This window comes from Lissotriton vulgaris, chromosome 11 (genome assembly GCF_964263255.1).
Source record: "Lissotriton vulgaris chromosome 11, aLisVul1.2, whole genome shotgun sequence".
In the NCBI taxonomy this organism is placed as follows: Eukaryota; Metazoa; Chordata; class Amphibia; order Caudata; family Salamandridae; genus Lissotriton; species Lissotriton vulgaris.
This window is the reverse complement of record NC_141699.1, coordinates 197,414,741-197,432,049: the sequence shown is the minus strand read 5'-3', so window position 1 is coordinate 197,432,049 and position 17,309 is coordinate 197,414,741. Positions and strand designations below refer to the sequence as shown.

The 17,309-nt window shown below is 48.5% G+C and overlaps 1 protein-coding gene across 2 annotated transcripts in view; it reads right to left on the bottom strand.

The window, feature by feature from the left end:
- ACACB (acetyl-CoA carboxylase beta) overlaps nucleotides 1-17,309 on the bottom strand; it is a 1,895,698-nt gene that overhangs the window by 1,523,628 nt on the left and 354,761 nt on the right. For both annotated transcript variants that reach the window (XM_086943101.1, XM_086943102.1), the window contains exon 16: nucleotides 5,949-6,099. In XM_086943101.1, the coding sequence (XP_086799227.1) occupies nucleotides 5,949-6,099 (151 nt within the window). The remainder of the gene's footprint in view (nucleotides 1-5,948; nucleotides 6,100-17,309) is intronic.

The following is a 17,309-nucleotide window of genomic DNA, read 5'->3' as shown; positions in this document are numbered from 1 at the left end:
CCCCACCCTCTTCAATCTCTATCTTGAACCCCTTGCCGAAGTCCTTCGCACTGCAAATATCTCCTTCCATATGTACGCTGATGACACTCAGATCTACATAACAATCTCTTCCCTTGCAGAGATCCTCACCTTTAATGAGGCCCTGCAGCTGACCGGCAGAAGGCTATCCTCAAACCAACTTAAACTCAATGCTAAGAAAACCGAGTTCCTTTTAATCTCCCCGCCCAAGAACAACCCTGAGATCCAGACATGGATTAAAGCCATCACTGCCAAAAACTGTTCTCCAACCATTGTGGATTTAGCCAAATCTCTGGGTATTACCTTGGACCACAACTTGAACATGCGAGACCATGTCAACGAAATGGCCAAATCTGCCAGATTCCACTTGAGCTACCTATGGAAATTGAAACCCTTTCTGGACGCTCCTGACCTAAAACTTGCAGTCCAAACATTAGTTATTTCTCAACTGGAATATGGTTGCTCCACCCTCTCCGGCTTACCTAAGATCTCGCTAGCTCCCTTAAAAGCCTGCCTCAATGCAGCCGCCAGACTACTTACAGGCTCGAGAAAATTCGATCACATCACTCCTCACTTGAAAGCTTTGAACTGGCTTCCCGTCGAGGCTAGGATCCACCTCAAACTGGCATGCATCACGCACAAGGTCTTACACTCTAACTCCCCTGCGTATCTTGCACAGAAGCTTGTGAGATCTGGAGGAAGCAGAAACTCACGATCGGCTAACACCCTTCTCCTCTGGCCTGCACGCTTTAGGAAAACAAAAACCTACATTCGAGCCTTCGCCGGTTCTGCACCAAGAATCTGGAACTCCCTCCCTCCAAACATCAGAACAATTCCCTCCTTTGCACGCTTCAAAAAAGAGGCTAAATCCTTCCTCATGGGTAAATTCCTTGGCTAAACCTGCTCCTCAGCTACCTAAGAGACTATTGGCTAAACCTGCTCCTCAGCTACCTAGGAGACTATTGCCTCATCCTGCGACCCTGTACAGTACTCTTATGATTTCCTGCCTATTGTATGACTCGTGTCCCTGTAAAATACCCTGATGTATAGTTTCTCCTATCCCAAATGTGCAGTATTTGTTGTAATCTCCTGCCCACCTTATGACCCCGCAATTCTGTAAGCTCTATGATGTACAGGTTCCTGTGATTTACTGCGCTCTATACTACCATTTGAATATGTAAAGCGCTCTGATACCCTCACGGGTCAAGTTTGCGCTCTATAAAACCTTAAACTAAAATAATAATAATAAATTTAAAAAACTCCTTGCACTTGAATCAAAACGGTGGGAAGATATGTTACCCTTAGCTTTGTATGCCATTCGGTGTAAAACCCAAAAAATCACTGGGTATTCCCCGGTTGAGCTTCTCTATGGCCATCAACCCCGTTCCTTATTGGACATGGTCTGTGAAAATGGGAAACAGAGCCTAATAACACTGCACCGCTAGTAGAATATGTACCCAACCTCAAAACCCATCTAGAACAGATTCGTACCATAGTCCGTAACAATATGGAGAGACCACAAGAAGCACAATATGACAAGAAAACAAAGAACAGGTCCTTTGCAGTGGGGGACGCCGTATTGCTAATGATGGCTTCCTCGGATCATAAACTCATAGGACAATGGCAGGGACCCTTATAAGGTCCTTGAACAGGTAACTCCTGTTACCTATAAACTGGAATTCGATAAAGATAGAGGGACCTCCCAAATATATCATATTAACCTCCTAAAGAAATGGAAGGGACCCCTTCCGACCCTATTAGGAATGTAGGAAAGAATATTCCTTTATATGACCAATGTATTGACCATGATCTACCAACTCTCTTATAAACCGAATTAGTCAGTACCCTATCACCCCTACAGGAGATATTCTCTCTGACCCCAGGGAAGACCACGTTGCTAGAACATTCTAATAAAACCAGTCCAGGGAAAAAAGTGTGTCTCCGTCCTTATTGTATTCCCGAGGCCCGTAGGAACACCATCAGTGAAGAGGTGCAGCAGATGCTGAAAATGGGCATAATAGCGGGTGGAATTCTCCAATTGTCCTTGTGCCCAAGCCGGACAGCTCAGTTCAATTCTGTATCGACTTCCGGGGAGTGAATACCCTTGATTTATGCAAAGGATACTGGCAAATTCCCCTGAGAAACGAAGATAGAGAAAATACAGCATTTTCTACCCCTGATGGCCTGTTTCAATTCAGAGTGTTACCCTTTGGGTTATATGGGGCACCAGCTACCTTTCAACGGGCCATGAACATAATTTTGCTGCCCCATGAAAGATACGCCGGGGCTTACATTGATGATATCGTCATCTATAGTGAGACATGGGAACAACCACCTTACCCACTTATATCAAGTGATCCAAGCATTAGGAGAGTATAAACTTAAAATCAACCCTGCCAAAAGTCATCTGGCTGCCCAAACAGTAAGGTATCTAGGTTACCTATTGGTAACAAATTGGCCGCTATATCCGAAATACCTTTCCCCCGTTCTGCAAGGGACCTCCGTGCCTTTTCAAGGTTGCTGGGGTACTATCGAAGCTTTATACCCCAATTTTCACAGATAGCTGCCCCTCTCACTGATCTATTGCATAAGATTGTGAAAACTGAAGCAAGATTGAAAGACCCTAGCCCTGAAGTAATCAGAGCATTTGAATCACTAAAAGTATCTCTAACATCAGATACAGTGTTGGCTAGTCCCGATTATACATTACCCTTCATCCTGCATATTGATGCTTCTGATCAAGGGTTGTGGGAAGTCCTATCCCAAAGAAACAGACAGGGGGAGGAAAAACCCTTATTATATATAAGCAGAAAACTGTTTCCCCGAGAAAGAAATTACGCTGTCATTGAAAAAGAAGTCCTTGATATAAAATGGGTGATTGACTCATTGAAGTATTACCTGGAGGGACGTGAATTCACCCTATATACAGACCATGCTCCCTTAGAATGGTTGGCTCGCAACAAAGGGAATAATGATAGGGTAATACGATGGTTCCTATCCTTGCAGCCCTACAGATTCCAAACCAAACATCGGAAAGGGACTGATCAGGTAAACGTGGACTTCCTCTCCCGTTATTCTCACAGAAACACCCCTACTAGAAGGACAGCAAGGGTAAGGGGATGTGATGGGGTGCCGATCGGGTCCCGCATCTGGCCCAGAAATGATAACGGAGATCGATTACCTGTAGGAGCCAAGACACAGACTCCAACTTCGCGCTTGACGCACGTGAGCATAAACAAACCCCTCCGTATTCTACCCATACAGGAACTGGACACTCGGGACAATGCGGAGGAAGGAGGAGGGATTAACCCCGGAAATGTTCTTTAACAGGAAGAGAAAAGGACCAATTAAACTCAAGGAGAGCCCGAAGACGCCGGAGAAAGGAGGAAGTCGTCGAGAGGAGGAACAGAGAAGGAGAAAGAAGCGGAATCGAGAGAGGACGAGGAAGAAAACTGAGAAGAAGACAAGAGGTGGTGTGAAGACTGGTGGTCCCCACAGGAGGAGGCTGAATAGCGGCCACAGCTCAGGAGAGTTGCGGCAGACCCGGTGAGTGACTCGGGAAAGGGGAGGAGGGAGGACAGCGAATAAGGAGGGGAGGGAGGTTGAGAGCGAGAGTGAGTTCACGTTGTGTTTTCCCTGATTCACTACCCTCACGCGGGATTGTCCACATTAGTATTTTGAAAGCGTCCTAAAGTGATTATCATGCACATTTCTACCCTACCCTTTACCTCAGACACAGATCTCCCTTCACAAGTGGCCCCTCTCTTGCCAGATAATCTTACTGAAACACCAACAGGGTGTGGTGACTGGTATAAAATAGCCTACGGGTCTCGTATTTAAACAGAGGAGTGACGGCTCCTTTCTTTAAACTTACTCCTATGAGCCTCCATGGGAGACACCCTGACAGTGGAGAAGACCAGACAGATGAGGGAACTGACGAAGACGACGTTTCACCGGAAAGGCCAAAGGAAGTCAAAGAATTACCAACCCCCTCTGGTTCAATACCTAACACTTTAAATAAAAGCCGCCGACTGGCACACTACACACTACATACAGCCTCCGCGTCTATTTATCCGGCCCGCCCTCCCACCTACTTCAAACATCAAGCTGCATTAAATGGTATACTGCTAAATAAACCAAAAACAATACTTAAAGCTTCAACTAACTACAGTATGTTATGAAACTTCACAGAATATACTACAATATAAAGAAACTAAAATACATTGATAAGAGCATTGGAATATAGTACATTTAAAAGTGTTTTAAGTCAGGAACAATTTAATTTGCCAGTCACATTTGTATTCATGTACCTATTTTAAATAAAACCTCTTTCAAGTTAGAGACTTTACATGCTTCGACTGTTGACCCGATTTGGTGATCTATCAACACATTCTAAAAGAGATAGTGGCATGAGAGAGTAATCTTTCAACATTTCACCCCAGAACGTCAGCACTCCAAACTTGCCTTACCAAGTGACAGGGAATCGAATAAACATGAAAGGAGCAGGAAATGCTATAATCTTTTACTCTCACAATGTTTTGGTACAGACATATAGTTTGCAGCAGTAAATGGTATGTTCATTTACTCTATTTGGGTATTTTTTTAAGAGATTTTATGGACGTATGTACCCCTATCAACCCAACCGAAGGAGATTTTGGTTTGTACTATGAACATAAGAACATAGACTCACATTTATCAGGAATGGGAGTCACAGCTTTTTGGGAGAGTAGATTCTACCAGAAAGTTCACGATACAAAGATTTGTTTGTACTTATAAAGTTGAGAAGCATCCATGTCTTCCGGTACTCAGATCAGAAAAAGCACATGAACCTGCACATGCAGCAACAAACATGCACTTACAGGCTTAGTAATGATGTAACTAAACCTCCGTTATTTACATTTAACAATGGCACAGTTCCAAACTTTTCTTTCTGGCCCTTCATACTGACATCTTGGGTTTCCATACTCCTCAATTCATATTAAGATTCATGCAAAGGCAATTCATCATTTACACAGATGAGATTATTATACCATCACTGGTGTGGTTGGAGGCCCGAGGTTTTGCTCTCTATGGCCTGGGAGAGACATTTCACTATTTTTTTCACCCTATTCCTTCCATGCACAAACCAGGTCTAGGAATCCTTTAAGGGCTAGGATGGGAAAATAATAGGAACTGAATCAAAGAAAGAGTTTTTAAAAAAATTAAAAATTGATAGAACATGCAAAATTGCAAACCCAGATTATCTTAAACGCCTATAACACCTATGGCCTGTTCAGGAAACTGTGCAGAAAATGCACAATTGAGAAACATTCATTCTTCCCTGATAAAAATGGCAATAGTAGATGAAGAGGCACGTCAGTTGTCGTGTGTACTTTTGGGGGGCTGGAGGTTCTGTTATAGATAAACAACATATAGTTTATTAAATCAAACACAAGGAAAGGTTTTGTACTGAACACATCCTGAAGTCATGTATTTTGAGGTCCACATATGTGATGATGAAGAAAAAGGAGGGAAAGTGAAATAAAATAATTAACTAGGAGCACACAGTTTGGTTAAGCAGAGAAGCTGTGGTTCAACCGATGTTTTTGGTTTCATATTGCACAATTCAGACACTAGATGTATACGCCTAGCTTCCCTTACACCCACCTTACCACAAACCCCGACCGCCACCTTGCTGGTATCAATGCAGCCCTCGGTCACATCTCAGACCAAATTTATGGCCCCTGGGAAAATGTTTGTGAATACCCATGTAAAATCTAGGTTGTAGAAGAGTACCTTAATTCAACCTTTGAGGCATACAAATAATGTTGGACAGTGCTTAAAAAAAAAGCAAACAATAAATTACCATGGAAAGAATGCCTTCAGTTTCAAATTGTGCTCCGACTGCATGCAAGTGATGGAAGCAAATTAGAAAATAATATATTTAGTACCTCGATTTCAGCAAAGCATTGTCCAGCATAAACATCGGATCCGTCTTCAACTGTGTACTGCAACAACTTGCCAGCAGAGGGCGATCTTAGCCTGGTTGGATCTTTGTCTTTTTCAAAAACGCATGTTTTGTTGCCAATCGTAATGCGGTACCTTAAAACAAACAAACAAAAAGATGCAGAGCAAGGATTTTTTCGCACCTGTGGATGCTGCCTGCAGCACTATTAGAGAAGATATTATAAATATGAAAGAAACCTTCCGGTTACTTGCAGATCGGCAACTCCACTTTTAAAGTTTAACATGCCTCATTTGGTCTTCCATTCGTGGACTTACGCTGTGGACACAATCCTGGAGCCGCCAGTAGAACGGTGTATGCGGTTTATATGAAGAGAATTGGCTACATGGCATGATTGTTGCCCTATTATGGAGTTCTAATATCTTCTTCCCCAGATAGTATTTTGCACATGTTTCGATTACTACCTATTAAGTCTCGCTTTTGTTCATTTTCTTGTTGCTAACTTTGAAATTCTATTTTCTATTGAAGTTGGATTTCTGAGCGTATTTTGCACATGAATCTGATGTAACTTAACTGTTTTTTGTAGCACATATTAGGATATGTTTTTCTGTCCCTATCTTCTTGCAGCTAATTTCAAGTTAACCTTCAGCTGAAGATGGATTTTTTAAATTGTATTTTGCACATGAATTGGCTGCAACTTCAATGCTTTTTTGCACAATCTGGTATATGTATTGTCACTACAATCACTATGCTACTAATTCCAAATTCTATTTGCAGAAGTTGCTATGTGTTGAAAAATCTGTATTTGTTTTATGATATTTCAGGTAATAATTTGTATGTATTTTTATTGAGGACCTCTTTAGAGTTCCAAAGAACAAGTTACTTACCTTCGGTAAAGATATTTCTGTAAGAAACAGTAGTAAGTATTAGATTCCTTACCTTAGAATATCCCCAGGCATCAGACTGGATCCTGAAATTTTTGGGTAGCAGTACCCTTGCGCGTCGGTAGGCGTCGTCTGCGGCTCCGCGTCCGTGTCGTGGGCGCCGTGATGACGTCGCGGAGTACTTTGACGCCGCCTCCGCGTGCTGACGTCAGTGCTTAGACACAGCTTTTCCGCGCCAGAAACGCAGAGCCATGTTAAAAACCAACACTGGTGCCATTGAAACTAGGGCCCTGAAAGGGGATGACCTTAACCCTAGATATCGGTTGGCGGAACGGGGAGGATGGGTGGGGCGGTAAGGAATTTAATACTAACTACTGTTTCTTACAGATATATCGTTACCGAAGGTAAGTAACTTGTTCATCTGAAAGAAACAGGTTCGTATTAGATTCCTTACCTTAGAATAGATACCCCAGCAATACCAACCCTGGTGGTGGGTCTGCAAACCAATAATCACACCAGAAAGTCCTGGAGGACGGAATGGCCATAGACGCCATCCCTCCAGACTTGGCTGTCCAGGCAGTAGTGTTGTGCAAACGTGTGCAGCGAGGCCCACGTAGCTGCCTGACAAATGTCCTGCAAGGGGACTCCCCGGCCCAGGGCAGTAGTAGCCGCCGTGGCCCGAGTGGAATGGGCCCTCAGCCCAACAGGAGGCTCCTTCTTTTCCAAAGAGTAACTGTGAGAAGTTGGCCTAATATGCAGTGCTCACTATTCTAGTGATCACTATGCATCAGCCCAAACAACCCTTATGGTGATTGGTTGTAAGTCAACCTTAGACCAGCTATCCTAGTAGCGTGGATACGAGCAGTCTTCGGGCTAAACTCTAGAGGGCGTGTTAAGCCAGCTGTAATACCATCACATACCCCTTGAACACCAAGTGAAAGGACACCACACAAGTGTTATGAAAATAAACAGTATATCTATTAGAATCACAACAGCCCTGAACTCTTTATGAGGACAGGGTACTAAGCACACAACGAAACTCTTAAGAAAATACTTCAAGTGCACAATCAATACAAATGCCCGAGGGCACGGAAAGTTTAGTGGTCTCGGGCGGACCCGATAAGGCAAGTCGGAAGCGGTAGGGACTCGGGACCCTTAAATAAGGAGGCTATGCGGGCACCGAAATGCCGAAGTTACCTAGCCCAAGGGCTGCGGCTGCACCTCTTTACAGACTTTGGGAGTCCTCGCTGACGAGCCAGGAGCCGGAAGGAAGGAGTTGCTGGCCGGCGACCAGTTGAAGATAGTTCGTAGAGATCCAAGCCTGGATCAGGGATGGATGACACCTGAAAGCAGAGGGGACCAAGTTCGTACTACTAGCCAGTAGTCAGAGGGTACCAGGAAGGCACTGGATGATCGTCACCTCGACTAGGTGAGTGGGCGACGCTAGGCTCTGCAGTCTCACGGACCAGGAGGCGTTGTCGGCGACCAGGATGGAGGTGCGAGCTGTCCCACGAAGGTTGATGCTGTCGGCGTCGCTGGGCCCAGGATTGGGGCAACAAGCCTTGGCAAATTTCAGGGCCACGTGGTGGGCCTAAAATGGCGTCTTGAGTGGACCAGGAGGGTCCGGGGTGCTCCTCTCGCAGAAGGGAGCAAAGGCCAGTCTGGAGCAACCAGACCAGCAGCGTTGGTTGTCGGGTGTCGTCAAGAAGGTCACAAGCCAGCGGTTAGTAACCAGACAACGTGCTGAGCGGCAAAAGCAGAAGGGCCCCACGCAGATCGTGGAGATGCTGGGAGGCTGCACTTCGGTGCTGGAGCTGCTCAGGGTCGGGGCTTCTCGGACCCCAGAGCACTCACCAGAGGATCCCTCGGCGGTCGTGCTGGTTTAAGAAATCGTGCAGGTTTTGATGATGGCCGGTCCCTCGAGGTCTCGTCGCACCCACGGATCTCAGCTGAGCTGACGATGTGGGTAGAGGTCAGAGGTGCCAGGGAAGCCGGTTCTCGTCGAGCTGGGCAGTCGGATTCCTGAGGAAGGACTTGCAGCAAACCGCAGAGTTCTTAGATGGTGCCTGCGGATGCAGGGTGACTACTCCTTAGCCACAAGGGAGAAATCTTGAGAAGAGTCTCGAATGTCCTTTCGTAGAAAGTAGTTCTTGATTCAAAGATGATCTAATTTGGAAGGGTCCCGCTCCTGCCTTTATCCTAAAGAAAGGGGTGGGTACGTGACTAGGTCCTCCCCTAGGGGTGGGACCAGGAAGGGGGGTAGTTACACCCCTCTCCCATGCCGGACTTTCCCCAGGTCGGGGCTAATGTGCCCCTGGAACTGGTTCTAGCCGGCAGATGCGTAGTGAGCACCGGGGTGCCACTCCGCAGTCACCTTCCTGTAAAGCCCTGCCTACCCAGGATACACAAAACCCTGTCTGGGATGGTGCGAACACCGCCCCGGACAGGAAACCCTTTGTCCAAGCTCTCCTCGCTGGAAGGACTCCCAGCAGCAGGAGGTCAGACTCGTGTCTGTGGTGGCAGCATCCATTTTGTGGAGCTGAGGCTTCAGTTAACTTTAACCGGGGTTCACAGTTACGTACATGTTGTGTCCCTCTAGAAGGGCGGAATGCTAACCTCGTCGCCAGCATTGGTGAGGGGTCAGCATCCCGATTCGTATGACACCTTACTCGACATGTCTTGATAACGCGATACTGAAGTTACCATTATGGCACGCGTTATCATGGAACAGCCATTGGGTCTTGGTTCCGCAAGATGCAACCGGGCTCGGCTCGTGCCAGAGCCCAACTCACACGATTCCACGCACTCTGCCTTCAGGATTGTCAAGGCCTGCCATAGGAGTGACTGATAGGAACTCGGGTGTCCATTTTAGGGTTAGATATAGGGATACTATACCTGCAGCAACGGGCGAGTACGCCACGTTGCCCCAGCTGTCGCGCAGCCAGTTGTGTCAGATTTAGATGGCCATCCAGGGGTGGCATAATACATGCTTCAGCCCCTGGTAGGCCCTGGGTACACCGATGCCCTGAGTTACAGGGTCTGACAAGGTGGCCCAGTTCCAATTGGGTAATGCACCCAAGGTACACACATCAATTTAGCGAGAGAACAGCTAGGCTGTGGGTCTGATTGGCAGGCCCACAGCCCGAGAAAGTCGTAAACCAGTGAAACAAAAGCAAAAAATCTGGGTGATCATAGGATTGCAGACCCTACTCTCCTACATGACCCCCCCCCAAACGTTGGGACAATAAACTAACCTTGACCAGGTGAGTCTTCTTGTTCTAAGTGGAAATACCTGGAGAGCCCATCTGCATTGCCATGATCAGTGCCAGGTCTATGCTCCACTGTGAAGTCCATCCCCTGTAGGGAAATGGACCACCTAAGCAGTTTGGGGTTTTCACCCTTCATCTGATTTAGCCATAAGAGGGGCTTATGGTCGGTCTGAATCTTGAAATGAGTGCCAAACAAGTATGGCCTCAGTTTCTTCAGGGCCCACACCACAGCAAAGGCCTCCCTCTCAATAGCTGACCAATTTTTCTCTCTGGGGGTCAGCCGTCTGCTTATAAAAGCAATGGGCTGGTCATTACCATCAAAATTCAGTTTAGATAGAACAGCTCCCACACCCAACTCAGAAGCATCTGTTTGGACAATGAATGGTTTGGAGTAGTCTGGACTTTTGAGGATAGGTGCCGTGCACATGGCCTGTTTTAGGTCATCGAATGCTTTTTGACAGCTCGCTGTCCACTGAACCTTTTTTGGCATTTTCTTACTCGTCAGTTCATTAAGCAGAGTCACAATCGATCCGTAATTTCTGACAAACTTTCGGTAGTAACCAGTCAGGCCCAAGAAAGCTCGAACCTGAGTCTGGGTGGTTGGAGGAGCCCAGTCCCTGATTGACTGTATTTTGCTCTCCAGTGGTTGAACTTGGCCTCCACCGACAAGGTGGCCCAAGTATACAACCTGTGTCTGCCCTATCTGGCACTTGGTGGCCTTGATAGTGAGACCTGCTGCTTGCAGAGCCTCTAACACTTTCCGCAGGTGGACCAGGTGATCCTCCCAGGTGGAGCTAAAGACAGCAATATTGTCAAGATACGCCGCACAGAAGTCGTCCAGCCCAGTGAGAACGTGATTCACCAACCGTTGGAAGGTGGCAGGTGAATTTTTCAAACCAAAGGGCATCACCACAAATTGATAATGCCCACCAGGGGTAGAAAATGCTGTCTTAGGCTTGGCGTCCTCAGCTAACCTGATTTGCCAATACCCAGCTGTCAGGTCGAATGTACTTAAGTAGTTGTCAGAAGCCAATCTATCTATAAGCTCATCCGCCCTCGGTATTGGGTGGGCGTCAGTCTTAGTGACTGCATTGAGACCCCTGTAGTCTACGCAGAACCTCATCTCTTTCTTACCACCCTGGGTGTGAGGCTTCGGCACTAGAACTACGGGACTAGCCCAAGGGCTATCCGGGGGTTCAATGACTCCCAACTCCAACATTTTCTGCACTTCAGTTTTGATGCAGTCTCTAACGTGATCAGGCTGCCCGTAGATTTTACTCTTGACGGGCAAGCTGTCACCAGTGTCAACCTCATGGGTACACCAATTGGTCTGACTGGGTGTTAGAGAGAACATATGCCGGAAGGATTGAAGAACTTGTTTACAATCCTCCCGTTGATGTTCAGAGAGGCTGCCACAAAAGACAACACCGTCTACTGATCCATCGTCAGGATTCTGAGTGAGCAGGTCTGGGAGAGGGGCACTCTCTTCCTCCTGTCCCTCATCTATGGCCATGAGCAAGCTCATGTCCTTCCTGTCGACATATGCCTTGAGCCTGTTGACATGGAGCACCCTGTGGGGGCTCCGGGGAGTTCCAAGGTCCACCAGGTAGGTGACCTCTCCCTTTTTCTCCAGGATGGTGTAGGGACCTGACCATTTGTCTTTGAGTGCTGCTGGGGCCACTGGCTCCAACACCCACACCTTCTGTCCAGGCTGGTAAACAGTCAGGACAGCCTTTTGGTCATGCCAAGCTTTTTGGAGTTCTTGGATGGCCTTAAGGTTTTCAGATGCCTTTTCCATGTACTCAGCCATCCGCGAGCGGAGACCAAGCACATAGTCCACTATGCTGGTTGCAGGCTTTTTGAGAGGTCTCTCCCATCCTTCCTTCACCAAACACAGGGGTCCTCTTACAGGATGCCCGTACAAAAGTTCAAAAGGGCTGTAGCCAACCCCCTTCTGTGGGACTTCTCTATAAGCGAATAAAAGGCAGGGAATCAGGACGTCCCATCTACGCCGGAGCTTTTCAGGTAGTCCATGAATCATCCCTTTTAGGGTCCTGTTGAACCGCTCAACAAGCCCATTGCATTGTGGATGATACGGTGTGGTGAACTTGTAGTTGACACCACATTCCTTCCACATAGCAGTCAAGTAGCTCGACATGAAGTTTGCAGCTCTGTCAGAGTCAACCTCCTTAGGGAAGCCCACTCTGGAGAACACTCCAACTAGGGCTCTTGCCACAACAAGTGCTGTCGTGGTCCTAAGGGGAATAGCTTCAGGATACCTGGTGGCATGATCCACTACCACCAGTATAAACTTGTGCCCTGATGCTGTTTGGGGTTCCATTGGACCGACAATGTCAATCCCCACTCTTTCAAAGGGCACCCCCACCACAGGCATTGGTATAAGGGGGGCCTTTGTTGTGCCACCTGACTTACCACTGGCTTGGCAAGTGACACAGGAGCGAAAAAACTCCTTGGTATCTTCGTTCATGTGAGGCCAGTGAAAGTGTGAGACAAGCCTGTCCCATGTCTTCGTCTGGCCTAAGTGTCCTGCTAAGGGAATCTCGTGGGCCAAGGTAAGAAGGAAACCACGCTGAGACAAGGGGATAACCAGCCTCCTGGTCATGCCAGGCTTGGGGTCTCTTGCCTCAGTGTACAGGAGTCCATCCTCCCAGTATACCTTGTGGGTACCTGTGGCGTTCCCAGCAGCCTCAGCAGCAGCCTGCTGTCTGAGGGGTTCAAGGGAAGGGCAGTTTAACTGGTCCTTCCCCAGGTCTTCTCGTGAGGGTCCCCCTGAGCCCAGAAACTCAACTTGATCAAGTTCGAGTTCTTTAGGTTCAGTTTCCCGCAATTCCTGGAGGTCAGCCTCCTCTGAGACTTGATCCTCGACCTGGGGTAAGGGGGAAGGCGATGCCTTAACCCGACTGCTCTTCTTCTTGGGAGGTGTCTGGTCCATTGTTCCAGGATCCAGCACCGGTTCAGTGGGGCATCGTCTGACCTGTGACCTAGTCACAGCAAGCACATGCACTGGCAAGCCTAGCATTTCCATGTGAGTCCGGTGCTCCACTTCTGACCATTGCAATGACTCCAAATCATTGCCCAACAAACAATCCACTGGGAGGTCTGAACTAACAACAACCTTTTTCTGGCCATTTACCCCTTCCCAGGAGAAAGCAACAATCGCCATACTATGACTGGTAGTGACGTTGCTGGCATTGGTCACCAGGAAATCTGTACCTGGCATGATCTGTCCATGGTCCACAAAGTTAGGCGTCACCATGGTGACACTGGCACAAGTGTCCCTGTAGGCCTGAGCCATTCTTCCATTGATCAAAGGCGTCTGTCGGTATTTGCCCAAAGTATTGGGACTGACATCAGGGGACATATCCACATCCCCTGTACAGACAAGGACAGCCTGAGTGAATGTACCAACTAAGTTGTCACACCCCTCAGAACCCAAGGTTAACCCAACTAGTCCCTTGGGAGGTGCACTGCTACTGCTGGCTGTACTAGGGGGCACAGGTGCCTTAGGGGCTGCAGTAGCAGGGGTCTGCCCTCCTTTCTTGGTGCACTCACTAAACCAGTGAGTTTTACTTTTACAGTATTGGCACCACCTTTTCGATTGGCCTTCTTGATTCTTCTTTTTCTGGGAAGCCTGACCCCCCCCTCTTTGGGTTGTTGGGGACCTGTCGAAGACCTCTGGTCAGTTTGTTCCCCTTTCGAATCTTTACCCTTCTGGTCTGCTTTCTTCTGACCACCCTGGTTCTGGCCCTGGTTTTGCTTAACCCTTGTTCTGACCCATCTGTCTGCCTTCTTTCCCAATTCTTGGGGAGAGGTCAGATCAGAGTCGACAAGGTACTGATGCAACAACTGGTTCTGACAATTGTTTAAAATCTGTTCTCGCATGATCAAATTATACAATCCTGTGTAATCAGTAACCTTACTGCCCAGCAACCAGCCCTCCAAAGCCTTAGTGGCACAATCGACAAAATCAGACCAGTCCTGAGACTGAGTTTTCTGGGTATCCCTGAACAGCAACCTGTACTGCTCAGTGGTTAGGCCGAACCCATCAATCAGTGTGTTCTTCAGGACCTGGTAATCTTTAGCGTCCTCAGCTCTAGTAGTGAGGAGCTTATCTCTACCTTTACCTTCAAAGGAGAGCCACAAGATAGCTGCCCACTGACTCTGGGGGACGCACTGTACAGTGCAGGCCCGCTCCAAAGCAGTAATCCATTTGTGGATGTCATCCCCTTGCTTAAAGGGGGGCACTATCTTACTCAGGTGTCTAGTGTCTAAACTCCTGTTTTCCCGTGGGGGAATGCTGCCACCAGTGGGGTTTGCCCCACTCAATTCTTGCTCTCTAGCAAAGGCGATTCTTTCTTTGGCTAGGGCAAGTTCTTCCCTTTCGATCCGCAGATTGACTTCCCGCTCCTTCGCTTCGTACACTCTCCTCTGAGGGGATGTCATCCCTCTTCGAGCAGAGCCTCGAGAGCCATTGGTTCGAACGGATCTATTAGAGCCTCTCGACAGAGACCTAACTCGTCCATTCCCCATGTTAAGCTGGCCTGAGAGGGGCCCCAGGGGTCTCCTAGTACCATTCTCGTGCCGGCTTAAGTTGTCCCTAGTTAGTTGGCTAACCACTACTGGACCTTTGTCTGCCTCGTCCCCAGATGTCTCTGGCTCCTCGTCCTCCTCTTCACCTTCTGCGGAGAGATGGATAAGGTCAGGGTCACCTGCGGTTCCCTCGAGGGGGGGCATATTCCCTTCTGGATGAGAAGGGTCGGTGTTACCCGCCCTCCTAGCATCATAAGTCTCCAAGAGACCAATCAGAAACGTAATGGTAGGGTTTGCACCCTGTTTTAGCTTCCGAGATGCACAGATTTGTCGCATCTCTTGGAAGCTAAGTGCAGCATATCTGGAAGTGACCTGTGGAAGGTCGACTGACACAAGGGGAGACTCAGAGTTTCCTCCTTTGTCTGACATGCTGCTTCTAGTGTGGTGTAAGTGATGCACCTACCTACACTATATGTTTACCTACTGATCCCTTGCTAAGAGTTGCAGCCAAGGTGTGCTAAGCCTTGAGGAGCTACAACAGCTGGTTCAGTAGAACTCAGAGTATTCTAAGCTAAGTTATAAGTACCTGGAGTACTTATGCGATCTTTCACAAGATATTCGTAGGATACGCGTGGTAAAACAACAGCAAGCTCAAATCCCAACCGCTGCTCACCAATGTGAGAAGTTGGCCTGATATGCAGTGCTCACTATTCTAGTGATCACTATGTATCAGCCCAAACGACCCTTATGGTGATTGGTTGTAAGTCAACCTTAGACCAGCTATCCTAGTAGCGTGGATACGAGCAGTCTTCGGGCTACACTCTAAAGGGCGTGTTAAGCCAGCTGTTATACCATCACATACCCCTTGAACACCAAGTGAAAGGACACCACACAAGTGTTATGAAAATAAACAGTATATTTATTAGAATCACAACAGCCCTGTACTCTTTATGAGGACAGGGTACTAAGCACACAACAAAACTCTTAGGAAAATACTTCAGGTGCACAATCAATACAAATGCCCGAGGGCACGGAAAGTTTAGTGGTCTCGGGCGGACCCGATAAGGCAAGTCGGAAGCGGTAGGGACTCGGGACCCTTAAATAAGGAGGCTATGCGGGCACCGAAATGCCAAAGTTACCTAGCCCAAGGGCTGCGGCTGCACAAGTCTTTACAGCCGTCGGGAGTCCTCGCTGACGAGCCAGGAGCCGGAAGGAAGGAGTTGCTGGCCGGCGACCAGTTGAAGATAGTTCGTAGAGATCCAAGCCTGGATCAGGGATGGATGACACCTGAAAGCAGAGGGGACCAAGTTCGTACTACTAGCCAGTAGTCAGAGGGTACCAGGAAGGCACCGGATGATCGTCACCTCGACTAGGTGAGTGGGCGACGCTAGGCTCTGCAGTCTCACGGACCAGGATGCGTTGTCGGCGACCAGGATGGAGGTGCGAGCTGTCCCACGAAGGTTGATGCTGTCGGCGTCGCTGGGCCCAGGATTCGGGCAACAAGCCTTGGCAAATTTCAGGGCCACGTGGCGGGCCTAAAATGGCGTCTTGAGTGGACCAGGAGGGTCCGGGGTGCTCCTCTCGCAGAAGGGAGCAAAGGCCAGTCTGGAGCAACCAGACCAGCAGCGTTGGTTGTCGGGTGTCGTCAAGAAGGTCACAAGCCAGCGGCTAGTAACCAGACAACGTGCTGAGCGGCAAAAGCAGAAGGGCCCCACGCAGATCGTGGAGATGCTGGGAGGCTGCACTTCGGTGCTGGAGCTGCTCAGGGTCGGGGCTTCTCGGACCCCAGAGCACTCACCAGAGGATCCCTCGGCGGTCGTGCTGGTTTAAGAAATCGTGCAGGTTTTAATGATGGCCGGTCCCTCGAGGTCTCGTCGCACCCACGGATCTCAGCTGAGCTGACGATGTGGGTAGAGGTCAGAGGTGCCAGGGAAGCCGGTTCTCGTCGAGCTGGGCAGTCGGATTCCTGAGGAAGGACTTGCAGCAAACCGCAGAGTTCTTAGATGGTGCCTGCGGATGCAGGGTGACTACTCCTTAGCCACAAGGGAGAAATCTTGAGAAGAGTCTCGAATGTCCTTTCGTAGAAAGTAGCTCTTGATTCAAAGATGATCTAATTTGGAAGGGTCCCGCTCCTGCCTTTATCCTAAAGAAAGGGGTGGGTACGTGACTAGGTCCTGCCCTAGGGGGGGGGGACCAGGAAGGGGGGTAGTTACACCCCTCTCCCATGCCGGACTTTCCCCAGGTCGGGGCTGGTGTGCCCCTGGAACTGGTTCTAGCCGGCAGATGCGTAGTGAGCACCGGGGTGCCACTCCACAGCCACCTTCCTGTAAAGCCCTGCCTACCCAGGATACACAAAACCCTGCCTGGGATGGTGCGAACACCGCCCCGGACAGGAAACCCTTTGTCCAAGCTCTCCTCGCTGGAAGGACTCCCAGCAGCAGGAGGTCAGACTCGTGTCTGTGGTGGCAGCATCCATTTTGTGGAGCTGAGGCTTCAGTTAACTTTAACCGGGGTTCACAGTTACGTACATGTCGTGTCCCTCTAGAAGGGCGGAATGCTAACCTCGTCGCCAGCATTGGTGAGGGGTCAGCATCCCGATTCGTATGACACCTTACTCGACATGTCTTGATAACGCGATACCGA